Genomic DNA, 15810 nt, shown 5'->3' with positions numbered 1-15810 from the left:
AAGATAATTTTTTCCCTATAAATCCCTCTGTTCCTGTATATTATTGCCAAAGAAATGAAATTATTACATTTTGCTTAAAACAAGTTGACATTCTGGGCCCGGTGACATTTATAAGGTATGGATAGCAGCATGTTTTATTGTCACATCTGTACTAGAACTGCTAGGATTTTTAGGGCTAGTATTCAGGATTGTCCACTCAAAGTACTCAGCTGAAGTTAAGAGATCCACCAAGAAATTCCTTTTCTTTCTTAGGGGTGGAAAATATCTCTATCCCCTACTCTTTCCCTGAACAGACCTGGTCTAGTCTTTACATTGTCAAACTCTTGAGTATATTGGGCAGAACACTGATTGCACTGTCCTATAAACATAAAGAGTTACAACCACCTGAACAACAAAGATAAGAATAAATATACAGGTGATTCTCTGCTTAGGAGTAGTGGAACCCCAAGCATATATACTACAGATGGAAGGCACTGGGGAAAATGAAAAGATAGGGCCTTGTGATAGTCTTCACTTAATAGTCTTATAAATTTTAAATAAGGAAATGAGAAGAATCCTAAGGAGAGGATTTCCCTTTCTTCTTGGTGATAATAGTTTAAAGATCTATAATTCAAGTTGGGAACCCTAGACACCCATAGGCATCAGAAGATGCTTTGTTTCCAAGACTGAATCACAAAAGACCATAGCCATTTATAGGAGATCTCTAGACCAGAGGTTGCAAATTGGTAGCTTGAAAATTTAATTTGTTTGATCCATATAGTGTTTATAACTTTTTAAAAAATTAATGTTTATTTATTTTTTTTTATTTTTTTTTCAACGTTTATTTATTTTTGGGACAGAGAGAGACAAAGCATGAATGGGGGAGGGGCAGAGAGAGAGGGAGACACAGAATCGGAAACAGGCTCCAGGCTCTGAGCCATCAGCCCAGAGCCCGACGCGGGGCTCGAACTCACGGACCACGAGATCGTGACCTGGCTGAAGTCGGACCCTCAACCGACTGCGCCACCCAGGCGCCCCAATGTTTATTTATTTTTGAGAGAGAGAGAGAGAGAGAGACAGATTGTGAGCAGAGGAGGGGCAGAGAGAGAGGGAGACACAGAACCCGAAGCAGGCCCCAGGCTCTGAGCTGTTAGCATAGAGCCCGACACGGGGCATGAACTCACGGACTGTGAGATCATGACCTGAGCCAAAGTCGGATGCTTAACCAACTGAGCCACCTAGGTGCCCCATAACTTTTAAAGTTATTTGCAATGATTTGAAATTTGGGAGATGTCACATAAATCCCAGGATTTTTTTTATTATTTTATGAAGTCAGAAGATGTGACATTGGTCTCAAACTCTCACATGGCCACAATCGGCTGAGTAGTGGTTGTTCTTGTTAATGGACATATGCTTGCCATTCCCCCAAATCTCTATCACTTTTTACTCTCTTCCTGAAAAAGGGTCCAATGTTAGTTGCCATTAATCAACTCGCTTGCATTTTTACATATAGTAGAATTGAGAGCTGCTAGTAGAATTAAAAGGAATGTGACATAGTTCTTATACCTGTAGCTATCAAAACATAAGGAAAAAAGACTGAGAGGACTGGTTTCAAAACATATAGGGGAGTTTGCATTTCCTTATAGAAATGAAGAATATTTTGGGGTGCCTGGGTGGGTCAGTCAGTTAAGTGTACAACTTTTGATTTCAGCTCAGGTCATGATCTCATAGTGGTGAGATTGAACCCTGCATCAGGCTCCATGTTGACCATGGAGATGGAGCCTGCTTAAGTCTCCCTCCCTCTCTCTCTCTCTCTCTCCTTTTGTCCCTCCCCCACTTGCTCTCTCACTCTCAAAAAGTAAAAAAAAAAAAAACTAGAAATGAATGTTTCTACATCTTTACTATGCATACAAAGTATGCCTTTGTTGAAGAAATACAACTTCAGGTATTAACATCATGCAATTTGGTATAGAGAATTATAACTGATATATAAAAAAGATGTACAATAGAAATCTTAATTAACCTTAAAACATAGACTGAAAGTTCAACAGGTTTTGTGTTTGAATGCCTACACTAAGTGTTGCTGCTGGGAAATGCAATTAATACATTGAGCAACAAACATTCCCAGGTACCAAAATATTTTATAGATGCCAAATTTATAAGAATGTCTATTGCAGAAGAATTATATGTTGAACTAGAAGTATTTTTTTTCGGTGCTGAATAAATGACTGAGGCCATATACAGAGCATATTATGTGGAAAGTTGGATTTCTTGTGGCATTTTCTTTTGTAGCTTATGAGAGAACAGATATAAAAAATACTGTAGAGTTATATGTATTTTTTCATGATTACATTGAGAAATTTGATGTGAATGAAGAAATTTTTGGCTTTTGCCCATTACAAGCAAATCAGAAAATGCTTTACTTGGGTATATTGAAAAAATTCCTAAGTATAATATAAGCAGACCACAATTAGTACATTTGAGTGTTAATGTCAGATTTATGAAATGTATATCCAATGCCGCAAAGTTTTATAGAGACAAATTTATGTTTGTTCATTGGTAGATTCACTAGGAATTATTTGCTTTGTGGTAAAAAGGCTTAAATAGAGCATATTATAGAGACAGCAGCTGCTACCAGGAGCTGGAGACCTCGAACTGACTTGAACAACAGCTCAAAAGTTGGGCAAAAATGGATGAACAGTATGTTTCAGTTTCTCTTTATGAGCCTAGGTGCCCAAGTTAGGGCAAGGTGCTTGCCCCCAAAATTAAACCCACTGTACAAAGAGTAAATCTGTGTCTGGAAAGAGAGCAACTCTTTTCCTTTAAGATACTGACTTAAACTAAATAACCTCACTCCTTAGTCTCTCACCATTTCTCTTGCCCACACCTCTGTTAAAACTAATCCATACTAAATTCCATACTCAATGTGGGAATTCCAAATACAAAATCTGACATTAACATCTTGGTGCAGAAGAAAAGGAAGCAGGTTTCTGTTTTGAAATCAAAATGGTAATAGTTTTTAAAAGAAAATTACAATAGGGTACCTGGGTGGCTCAGTCAGTTATACATCCGACTTCAGCTCAGGTCATGATCTGGCGGTCCATGGGTTTAAGCCCCACATCAGGCTCTGTGCTGACAGCTCAGAGCCTGGAGCCTGTTTTAGATTCTGTTTCTCCCTCTCTCTCTGCCCCTCCCCTGCTCATGCTCTCTCTCTATCTCACTGTCTCTCTCAAAAATAAACATTAAAAAATAATAAAAAATAAAATTGTAATAATTAATTATGGCTATTTTTAATTTGGAAGTTTTCATGTTTTTAAAATATTCCTACTATGATTTTTTACCTTATCTCATATGCTCACCCCATAATCATTTTAAAAAGCTTTATTATATTTCTGACAGGCTTTTTAAAGAATATAATTTATTGTCAAATTGGCTTACATACAACACCCATTGCTCATCCCAACAAGTGCCCTCCTCAATGCCCATCACCCAAATAGCCTGATTTACTTATGTAAGATACCCCTGTAGCTCCTGCAGGCATTTGAATTTTTGACATCTACATTAGATAATATTTTAGCTACTCCTCCCCTTGCCTCTACTGTTGACCCTCCAAGAGAAGGAAAAGTTTAACAATTTATTGTCAGTCCAGAAGATGGTGAGTTATTGAAAGAACAGACCACTTTGGGTTCACTTCTGTGTACCCAGCATAAACTATAGTAGTCATTCAATGAGTGTTTACTAGATGGATGTATAAATCTCATGCAAGTTTAGTATTAAAGATAATTATTTTCCTTTCCCTTCAATTTCTTCTTGACCCTTTTCTGCCTTAGATGCCTATACAACAGCTGAAGTGGTTTATTCGTGGACTCTTGGGAAGAACAAATCTGTGGAAGTAGCACAGGATGGCTCCCGCCTGAATCAGTACGACCTGCTGGGCCATGTTGTTGGGACAGAGATAATCCGGTCTAGTACAGGTATTTATTTTATTTAATAAGCATTCTTGTAATATGTATCACATACCAGTCGCTATTGTAAGTCCTTGTAATAACACGCAATCCTCAAAACAGTCTTGTGATGTAGGTACTATTATCATAAGGAAACTGAGGCATAGAAATATTCAGTAATTTGTCCCATGTCACATTATGTAATAGAGCCAAGATCTGAACTCAGGTAGATTGGATCCCAGAACAATGCTTTTAATTGTGATGCCCTCCTGTCTCTTGGTGAGTGGGTTAGAAAGTCAAAGCATTAGGGCTGGACTGTGGTAGAAGAGAAGGCAAAGGGAAACCATGATGGTGGGAAAACTGAACTTTGATCCTAAAGGCTTCATGAAGACAATTGCTCAACTCTTCCAATGCTGAGGTGACAAATTAATAACCCAGGAGAAACCAGGTACACAGCCAAGAAGTCTAAGGATGAGCCATGGAATTATTTTTTTAAGTGAGTCGCCCATCTCAAAAACAAGTCTGTCTGGCAAACCTTGTCAGGTCCTCTTAATAGCTAAATCCTTGGATATTAATAAATGGCACCTAGAGACTTGTTTTGTAGCCTTGAATCCTATTTGGAAACTGACAAGTTCCCGGGGCCTAAGGAAGAAGGCACCTTGAATCTGAGCTAAACTTAAGGTATTTGGCATAATGGAGTATAGTTGGGGGGCTCACATAGCTAACAATATTTTTTGCTACCAAGGGCAGGAATACTTGTCTTGGTGAAAGATCTGAATCCACAATTATAAATGGATTAGGGTACTTTTGTCATTTTATTTCATTATCTGGCCATTGTTCCCTCTCCTTGTGATGTTACAGTATATCATCTTGTCTGTGCCCTGTTTTCCCTCCACTCCAGGACCAGGGAAAGGTATCTAAATAAAGAAGAATTTGAAATATCTTTTTGAGACAGGATTTAGAGATTTGGAATTTGGTGTGGGGAAAGGCTATTACAGTGAAAGGCAATACCGAGGTATTGATTTGAAAATATGACATGTTGGAGAGGCTGTAACTGGTTCAGAGTAATAAGTGTAGGGTATAGAGAGTATAGGGCCACAAAGATGTAGGCTGCTCTCCTCTGAGAGAATTCTGGAGTTTGGCCCATGATGTTGGTCGTGGCTGGACTAGTCTGGGAAGCTGGCAAGGCACCATGTATGTAGCTGGCCCGGATCGAAGAGTCTTCCTGCTCCAGCAGGTGTAAGTTAGCTGCTGGAGCAAAATGCCCAGTTTTGGAGAAACTGTGCAAGTGTCAGAGGGGGGTGTCCCCAGGCCACCTGGACCTCATTACTTTGCTCCAAGGAGCACTCTATGCCTTCACAGGTCTACTACTGTGCAGGGATACTATGCTCCTGGGGCTCAGATTCTGGCTGTGCCTCCTATGTGGAAACATTGGAATGTGGTCTGGGGCCAGTTGCCCAACCTCCCCAACATGGCTTGCTCTCACTGAATCTGGATCTTAATATAAATACCACCTACTAATTGCAGACCTGCTGCTACGTTTACATGCTCTGACCCCTGGACTGGGCACAGGCCTTGTTATGGTGCTTGAAACCCCCTTCCTAGGGCCCTATGGAAAGGTGGGGCCAAGGGCAATTCAGCTGGGCTTGGTGGCGTGTGTGTTGGGGGGGTGGTGGTATTCCAGACCTGGACAGTGGTTCTTCTCTCTCCAGAGGGAAGGAGTGCGGCCTTCAGCACCCACAGGTGCACATGTGCACACTGAATTCCTTCTGTCCTATGGTGCCTCTTAATGTTTTTGAGCAGAAGCCATTGTCTTGCTCCCAGGTGCATCTGCATTGTGTAGCCCTGGCAGCTGCTATTAGGACTTCCCTTCTGTGATAGCATACCCAAAAAGCATGCCTGTTCTCCCTCCCACCTGAGCTGTGTCCACAGAGGACCCAGGATCCTGGAGGAGGTCATGTATGTGCCCACGGGCAGTATGGCTCTGCTCAGAGAAGCCCAGAGGGACCCTAGAGGCCCAAGACACCTCCCCCAGAATGTCTACCTCTGAAGAAAGAAAATTCCCTGTTGCATCCGTTGGCTCTCCTTACTTCCCAGTCCTTCCTCAGCACTGCTCACATGGTATCAACTTTTGAGATTCATCATTTAGCTATCCAAGCAGCACCAACTCCCATTTCATTTGGTTAAACCACTGTTTATTTAGTCTTTATCTCACAGGCAATGTGCATTCATGACAGGAAAAATACAATACACAGTAAAATATGGAAATTAAAATATTCTTTAATTCCACCATTGACTGTTTTTTATTGTACATTTTGGTATACAACCTTTAAGAAGGTTACCTTCACATGTTTTTACATAAATGGAGCTATACTATTGATATTGTTTTTAATTTAATTTTATATTATAAACATATTTTCTTGTCACTGAATGTACAAAATCCAAATAAAATATTCACAAAAATTAGTAATATTTTCATTGAGATATAATTGACATAACAGTATGTTAGTTTCAGGTATACAACATAATGATTCAATATTTTCATATATCACAATATGATTATCACAGTAAATCTGGTTACCATCTGTCAACATATATAGTTACAATTTTTTTTCTTGACAACTTTTAAGATCTACTCTCATCAACTTTCAAATATGCAACACAGTATTATTAATCATAGTCACCATGCTGTATAGTACATACCCATGACTTATTTATTTTATAACTGGAAGTTTGTACTTTTTGACCACCTTCACCCATTTTACCCACTGCCCCTCCCATGTCCCTGGCAACCACCAATATGTTTTGTGTATCTATGAACTTGGTTTGTTTCCTTGTTTCTTCTTTTTCTTTTTAGATTCCATATATATGTGAGATCATACAATATTGGTATTTCTCTATCTGACTTATTTCATTTAGCATAATTCCCTCAAGGTCCATCCATGTTGTTGCAAATAGCAAGATTTCCTTCTTTTTATGGCTGAATAATATTCCACTGCCACTGTACAAATGCATATATATGTATGTGTATATATATTTGTATGTGTGTATAGATTTTCTTTATCCATTCATCCACTGATGGACACTTAGTTTGTTTCTACATCATCTTGACTATTATAAAAATGCTGCAATTAACATGGGGGTACATTCATCTTTGAGTTAGTATTTTAATTTTCTTGGATAAATATTCAGAATTGGCATTGCTGGACCATATGTAGTTATATTTTTAATTTCTTGAGGAACCTCCATACTATTTTCCATAGTGGCTGTACCAATTTATATCCCACCAGCCAAAGTGCACTAAGGTTCCCTTCGTCCACATCCTTGCCAACACTTGTTACTTCTTGTTAGTTATAAATAGTTAAATAAATATTTAAACAATTATAATAGATATTAATTATTATGTGATTTAGATACTCTTTAAATTTAAAAAGAAAATTAAAAATCACCCCTCCAAGGCCACAGATTCTTGACAATGATATAATAAGTGTTATCACTGGGAACTTTAGCATTTCATCATGAAACTCCATAAAATAATTTCTTCATTTTAATAGCCTTACATGTTTATAATAATCCATTTAACTGGTTATTTGGTATTTTTTCTTTGTTTTAATGCTACAAACAACACTGTGAAGACTTTCATTTTCTATATCACATTTTGTCCCTGTGTATTCATCTGCCTAGGATAGACAGAATATTGAGATTACTGTTTCAGAAAGTAGACACACTTTTAGAGCTTTAATACATATTGACAAATTACCACTTTAAAAGGTTAAATAGTTCATGCTCCAAGTATTAGTGTATTAGCATATCATTTTCCCTTCACTATTGGCAATGCAGATGTTATGGATTGAATTATGTCTTCTCAAAAGATATGTTGAAATCCTGACTCCCAAGACCTCAGTGACTTTATTTGAAAATAGAGTCATTATAAACATAATTATATTACATCTCAAATTACTTTTGAAAACATGATACAATGCACATCAGTAAAGAGGTGATTTAATGTATTAGATTCATTCACACAATTCAATACTATGCAGCTATAAGAAGGAATGAGGAGATTCTTGATGTATCATTTAGTGGGAATATCTGTAGGATATATTGTTGAGTAAAAAAAAAAGCAAAGCATAGAACACTGAACAGTTAGGGATATATACTGGTATATGGATAATGTTCCTGGAAGGCTATTAATTGTAGTACTTGAAGGGAGGAAAAATGAGATGGTGGTTTGGGGGCATCTATGGGAGGGAGACTTTCTACTGTACACCCTTTGATGCCCTTTGATTTAGGAACCATATTAATACTATTCTCTCACATATATGTGTATTATTTTAATGTGATTATAAATTATGGGCATTCTTTTCTGAATTCTGAATATGCTCCTCCATGTGAGGTCCAGAATATTAATTGAAAAGTGACAAGAGAAAGACCCATACTCCATGGATATTTTATATGAGTAGCTTTCTCTCTGAATGCTCTGAGTCCTCAGTATGAGGTACAGGCATACCTCAGAGATACTGCCAATTCAGTTGCAGACCAGAAAAATAAAGCAAATATTCAATAAAGTGAATAAAGTGAATTTTTGTTTTCTCAGTGCATATAAAAGTTATGTTTATACTATACTGTAGTTTATTGAATGTGCAAAAGCATTATGTGTAAGAAAATGTATATACCTTATTTTAAGAATATTTTATTGTCCAAAAGTGATAATCTAAGCTTTCAGCAAGTCATAATCACTGATCACAGATTACCATAATATAATAATAAAGAAAAATTGAAATATTGCACGATTTACCAAAATGTAACACAGAGACACAAAGTTAGCAAATGCTTGTGGAAAATTGGCACTATAGATTTGTTTGACATAGGGTTTCCACAAAAATTCAATTTGTAAAAGACACAGTATTGAGGCATTTACTCAAAACAAAAACACTAATTACAAAAGACATATGCACCTCTATGTTCATTGTAGCATTATTTACAATAGCCAAGATATGGAAGCAAACTAAGTGTCCACAGATAGATGAATGGATAAAGAAGATGGTGTGTGTGTGTGTGTTTATTTAATGGAATACTACTCAGCCATAAAAACAATGAAGCACTGCCATTTGAGACAATATGAGTAGAGCTAGAGGGTACTATGCTAGGTGAAGCAAGTCAGAAAAAGACAAATACTATATGATTCCACATATATGTGGGATCTAAAAACAAATGAACAGAAAACAGAAATAGACTCATAAATACAGGGAACAAACTAGGGATTTCCAGAGGGGAGGGGTGGGGGATGGGCAAAATAGATGAAGGAAATTAAGAGGTACAAACTTGGGAATGCTCTTGCACTGTCAGTGGCAATGTAGACTGGTGCAGCCACTCTGGAAAACAGTGTGGAGGTTCCTCAAAAAATTAAAAATAGAATTACCCTATGACCCAGCAATAGTACTACTATGAATTTATCCAAAGGATACGGGAGTGCTGATTTATAGGGGCACATGTACTCCAATGTTTATAGAAGCACTATCAACAGTAGCCAAATTATGGAAAAAGCCCAATGTCCATCAACTGATGAATGGATAAAGAAGATGTAGAAGTGGAATATTACTCAGCAATGAAAAAGAATGAAATCTTGCCATTTGCAACAACGTGGATGGAACTGGAGGGTATTACACTAAGTGAAATAAGTCAGAGAAGACAGATATCATGTTTTCACTCATATGTGAAATTTGAGAAACTTAAGAGAATATCATGGGGGACTGGAAGGGGCAAAACATAAAAGACTCTCGAATACAGAGAACAAACTGAGGGTTGATGGGGGTAGGTGCAAGGGAGTGGAAAATGGGAGATGGCCATTGAGGAGGGCACTTGTTGGGATGATCACTGGGTGTTGTATGTGAGTGATGAATCATGGGAATCTACTCCTGAAGCCAAGAGCACACTGTATACAATGTATGTTAGCCAACTTGACAATAAAATATATATATTTTTAAAAAGAGGTACAAACTTGCAGTTATAAATGCTCATCATGAAGATGAAAGCCACAACATAGGGAATATAGTTAATAATATTGTAATAACTTTGTATGGTGACAGATGGTAACTACATTTATTGTGCTGAACATTGTATAATGTACAGAATTGTCAGATTACTCTGTTGTACACTTGATACACTTGATATAGTTGTATGGCAACTATACTTTAACAAGGAAAAATACAACCAACTAAATAAAATGAGGTATGCCTGTAATTCTAAGAAAAGGGCTCCTCCTCTGTGCTCCAGATTCAAATAAATGAATAAAATTCCTCAAAATCTCTGTTCACACCATTCCCTATTTCAGCACCAATTCTATTATTTCTCCTTTGTCGAATTATTGCACTAATTTCCTAAGTGGAGGATTTGGATGTATGATCTTATTTTTCCATTCCTATAAATTTGACTATTTGTTAGAATAATATTTTTATTAGTGTCATTGTATATATTAGCTATCTAGACATGTAGCCTAGGTAACTCAGAAGAAAATAAGAGAGAGTGAGAAAAAAGACAAGTCAGAGAGATGGAGAGATAAAGATGAAGAAGGTAAGATAAAAGTACAAGGAGTGGAAATAGAGAATTGAAAACAAAATCCAAACATGAATTTAAGAAAATATATCCACTCACTTAGTATAATGAGTTAATTGGCCAAGCTATTTAAAAAAACCTTGTGTCTTCACAACCTTTGATACCAGCTAGATTGTGAATGTGTTTTATATTATATTCTCAGATATTTCACATTTAACACAAATGGAACTTAATAGGCTGGACTACAAAGGCAGGGGAAAATTCCCTAAACCACATAAAGGGTCATATTTCATAATAAGATACACAAAGAGAGGCAGCAAGAAGAGGGGGAATGTAATGGTCCATTTTATAAAAATATATTTATGTAAAGCATTAATTTGCTCAACTGTTTTGCATTTCTGATCCATAGATAATAACTAATTTGTGAATACATATGCATTGTTTTATATTGTACTCTTGAATATTTCATACACAACAAAGATGGTACCTAATAATCTTAATAATAAGCTGAGACACAGGGTGGAAATATAATGGGGAACTTTGAAAAAAAATCTTCCAATCTGATCGAAGCTTCATTCTTTGGCATAGCAGATGATGTAAGGAGATACAAAATATCAGAGTTATATTTCAGAGAACCTAGTCAGTTAATTGACACAATGAATTAATATATTAAACTTTCTAAACACCCACCTGTAATTTTTCACCCACAGAAAGTATCTAGGTTATGAATATCTGTGAATGTGCAAAGGCGACTTTCCATGATCTCTTGACTATTTCACATTGGACCCAGATAGTCTGCAATACAAGGGAAGAAATGGGAAACCCTCCCAACCAAACAAAAGGCTTCAGTTCTAAGGAGAATTCTTTTTGCCTCTTTGCTTCCCCTGGCACCCCAGTTTTATTGAAATATGATTGAAAAAATTGTGTACATTTAGGGTGTACAATGTGTATGTATGTTGTGAAATGATTACTGCAATTCAGTTAATTAACACATCTATCACTCTGGTGATGACACCACTTACGAATTTACTCTCAGCATTTTTCAATATACAATACAGTGTTATTAACTGTAGTCATCATGCTGTACATTAGATATCCAGAGTTTATTCATCTTATAACTGGAATTTTATACCCTTTGATCAACATCTCCCCATTTCCCCTACCTCTCAGTCCCTGGAAACCACCATTCTCCTCTGTTTCTATAATTTTTTTTAGATTCTACATGTAAATGTTACCACACAATATTTGTCTTTGGCTTATTTCACTTAGCATAATGTCTTCTAGATTCATCCATGTTGTCAAAACTGGCAGGATTTTTATTTTTATTTTTTTATGGTTGAGGTAATACTTCATTGTGTATGTGTGTAACTATCACTTTTACTTTACTCATTCATCCACTTATTGGCACTTAAGTTGTTTCCATGTTTTGTCTATTGTAAATAATACCACAATGATCATAGGGGTGCAGATATCTCTTCTAGGTACTGATTTCTTTTTCCCTTTGGACATATACGTAGAAGTGGGATCACTGGATAATATGCCATGTCTATTTTTAATTTTTTGAGAAACTTCCATACTAGTTTCCATAGTAGCTGTGCCAATTTATATCCCACCAAGAGTGCACAAGGGTTCACTTTCCTCCACATACTTTCCAACGCTTGTTATCTCTTGTTATTTTAATGATAGCCATTCTAGGAGGTGTGAGGTGATAATCTCTCCCTGATGATTAGTAACATTGAACACATTTTCATGTACCTATTGGCCATTTGTATGTCTTCAGAAAAATTCCACTCATCCTTGACCCATTTTAATTAGACTGTTTTTGGGTTTTTTTTTTTTTTTTGCTATTGAGTTATAGGAGGTCTGTATATATTTTGGACTATAATCTTTTATCAGACATATGGTTTGCAAATATATTCTACCATTATTCAGATTGCCTTTTTATTGATTTTTTCCTTTGCTATGAAGATGCTCTTTAGTTCTATGCAGTCCCACTTATTGTATTAGCTTTCATTGCCTGTGCTTCTGGTGTCAGGTCTTACTTACATTTAAGTATTTAATTCATTTTGCATTAATTTGTAAGACAGGGGTCCAAATTCATTCTTTTGCATGTGGATATCCAGTTTTCCCCACTACCATTTATTGAAAAGACTATTCTTTATTCATTGTGTATTCTTGACATCCTTGTCAAATATTAGTTAACTATATATGCATGAGTTTATTTCTGAGCACTTCATTACGTCCCATTGATCTATGTGTCTGTTTTTATGCCAGTACAATACTGTTTTGATTACTATAGTTTTGTAATATAATTTGAATCAGGAAGTGTGGTGTCTCCATCTTTGTTCATGTTTCTTTGAATTGGTCTGGCTATTCAGAGTCTTTTGTGGTTCTATATGCATTTCAGGATTATCTTCTCTGTTTCTGTGAAAATGCTATTAAAATTTTGATGAGGATTGCATTGACTCTGTATATCATTTTGGATAGTATGGATATTTTTTGCAATATCAATTCTTCTAATTTATGAACACAGGATATCTTTTATTTGTGTCTTCTTCAATTTCTTTCATCTTAGAGTTTTAAGTATACAGATATTTCACCTAATTGATTACATTTACTGTTATTATTTTTGATACTATTATAAATGAGATTGTGTTAATTTCTCATATTGTTGTTAGTATATAGAAACACTACTAATTTTTGTATGTTATTTATATATAGTGTACTTATGGTTTCAGGAGTAGAATTTAGTGATTCACCTCTTACATATAACACCCAGTGCTCATCACAACAAATGTCCTCCTTAATGCCCAGCACCCATTTAGCCCATCCTCCCACCTAACACCCCTCCAGCAACCCTCAGTTTGTTCTCTTTCAGAGTCTCTTATTGTTTCTATCCCTCCCTGTTTTTATTTTTCCTTCCTTTCCCCTTGTTCATCTGTTTTTTTTATTTTTTTAATATATGAAACTTATTGTCATATTGTTTCCATACAACACCCAGTGCTCATCCCAAAAGATGCCCTCTTCAATGACCATCACCTGCCCTCCCCTCCCTCCCGCCCCTCATCAACCCTCAGTTTGTTCTCAGTTTTTAAGAGTCTCTTATGCTTTGGCTCTCTCCCACTCTAACCTCTTTTTTTTTTCCTTCCCCTTCCCCATGGGTTTCTGTTAAGTTTCTCAGGATCCACATAAGAGTGAAAACATATGGTATCTGTCTTTCTCTGTATGGCTTATTTCACTTAGCATCACACGCTCCAGTTCCATCCACATTGCTACAAAGGGCCATATTTCATTCTTTATCATTGCCACGTAGTATTCCATTCTGTATATAAACCACAATTTCTTTATCCATTCATCAGTTGATGGACATTTAGGCTCTTTCCACAATTTGGCTATTGTTGAGAGTGCTGCTATGAACATTGGGGTACAAGTGCCCCTATGCATCAGCACTCCTGTATCCCTTGGGTAAATTCTTAGCAGTGCTACTGGTGGGTCATAGGGTAGGCCTATTTTTAATCTTTTGAGGAATCTCCACACTGTTTTCCAGAGTGGCTGCACCAGTTTGCATTCCCACCAACAGTGCAAGAGGGTTCCCGTTTCTCCACATCCTCTCCAGCATCTATAGTCTCCTGATTTGTTCATTTCGGCCACTCGGACTGCTGTGAGATGATATCTGAGTGTGGTTTTGATTTTTATTTCCCTGATGAGGAGCGACGTTGAGCATCTTTTCATGTGCCTGTTGGCCATCCGGATGTCTTCTTTAGAGAAGTGTCTATTCACGTTTTCTGCCCATTTCTTCACTGGATTATTTGTTTTTCGGGTGTGGAGTTTGGTGAGCTCTTTATAGATTTTGGGTACTAGCCCTTTGTCTGATATGTCATTTGCAAATATCTTTTCCCATTCCGTTGGTTGCCTTTTAGTTTTGTTGATTGTTTGCTGTGCAGGAGCTTTATATCTTCATGAGGTCCCAATAGTTCATTTTTGCTTTTAATTCCCTTGCCTTTGGGGATGTGTCAAGTAAGAAATTGCTGCAGCTGAGGTCAGAGAGGTCTTTTCCTGCTTTCCCCTCTAGGGTTTTGATGGTTTCCTGTCTCAAAATCAAGTCCTTTATCCATTTTGAGTTAATTTTTGTGAATGGTGTAAGAAAGTGGTCTAGTTTCATTCTTCTGCATGTTGCTGTCCAGTTCTTCCAGCACCATTTGTTAAAGAGGCTGTCTTTTTTCCATTGGATATTCCTTCCTGCTTTGTCAAAGATTAATTGTCCATGCGTTTGTGGGTCTAGTTCTGGGATTTCTATTCTATTCCATTGGTCTATGTGTCTGTTTTTGTGCCAATACCATGCTGTCTTGATGATTACAGCTTTGTAGTAGAGATTAAAGTCTGGGATTATGATGCCTCCTGCTTTGGTCTTCTTCTTCAAAATTACTTTGGCTATTTGGGGCCTTTTGTGGTTCCATATGAATTTTAAGATTGCTTGTTCTAGCTTCGAGAAGAATGCTGGGTGCAGTTTTGATTGGGATTGCATTGAATGTGTAGATAGCTTTGGGTAGTATTGACATTTTGACAATATTTATTTTTCCAATCCATGAGCAGGGAATGTCTTTCCATTTCTTTAAATCTTCTTCAATTTCCCTCATAAGCTTTCTATAGTTTTCAGCATACAGATCTTTTACATCTTTGGTTAGATTTATTCCTAGGTATTTTATGCCTCTTGGTGCAATTGTGAATGGGATCAGTTTCTTTATTTGTCTTTCTGTTGCTTCATTATTAGTGTATAAGGACACAACTGATTTCTGTACATTGATTTTGTATCCTGCAACTTTGCTGAATTCATATGTCAGTTCTAGCAGACTTTTGGTGGAGTCTATTGGATTTTCCATGTATAATATCATGTCATCTGCAAAAAGCGAAAGCTTGACTTCATCTTTGCCAATTTTGATGCTTTTCATTTCCTTTTGTTGTCTGATTGCTGATGCTAGCACTTCCAACACTATGTTAAACAACAGCGGTGAGAGTGGACATCCCTGTTGGGTTCCTGGTCTCAGGGAGAAAGCTCTCAGGTTTTCCCCATTGAGGATGATGTTAGCTGTGGGCTTTTCATAAATGGCTTTTATGATGTTTAAGTATGTTCCTTCTGTCCCGACTTTCTCAAGGGTTTTTATTAAGAAAGGTGCTGGATTTTGTCAAAGGCCTTTTCTGCATCGATTGACAGGATCATATGGTTCTTATCTTTTCTTTTATTAATGTGATGTATCACGTTGATTGATTTGCGAATGTTGAACCAGCCCTGCATCCCAGGAATGAATCCCACTTGATCATGGTGAGTAATTCT

The 15810-nt window shown here is 36.9% G+C and overlaps 1 protein-coding gene across 1 annotated transcript in view; it reads left to right on the top strand.

Moving 5' to 3' along the window:
* GABRA3 (gamma-aminobutyric acid type A receptor subunit alpha3) overlaps nucleotides 1-15810 on the top strand; it is a 366533-nt gene that overhangs the window by 291177 nt on the left and 59546 nt on the right. Inside the window, exon 7 of the mRNA XM_004000982.6 lies at nucleotides 3810-3953. Within this exon, the coding sequence (XP_004001031.3) occupies nucleotides 3810-3953 (144 nt within the window). The remainder of the gene's footprint in view (nucleotides 1-3809; nucleotides 3954-15810) is intronic.

Source organism: Felis catus, chromosome X, assembly GCF_018350175.1.
Source record: "Felis catus isolate Fca126 chromosome X, F.catus_Fca126_mat1.0, whole genome shotgun sequence".
NCBI classification, from domain to species: domain Eukaryota; kingdom Metazoa; phylum Chordata; class Mammalia; order Carnivora; family Felidae; genus Felis; species Felis catus.
Note: the sequence above shows the minus strand (reverse complement) of the source record. Positions and strands in the feature narration are given on the sequence as shown.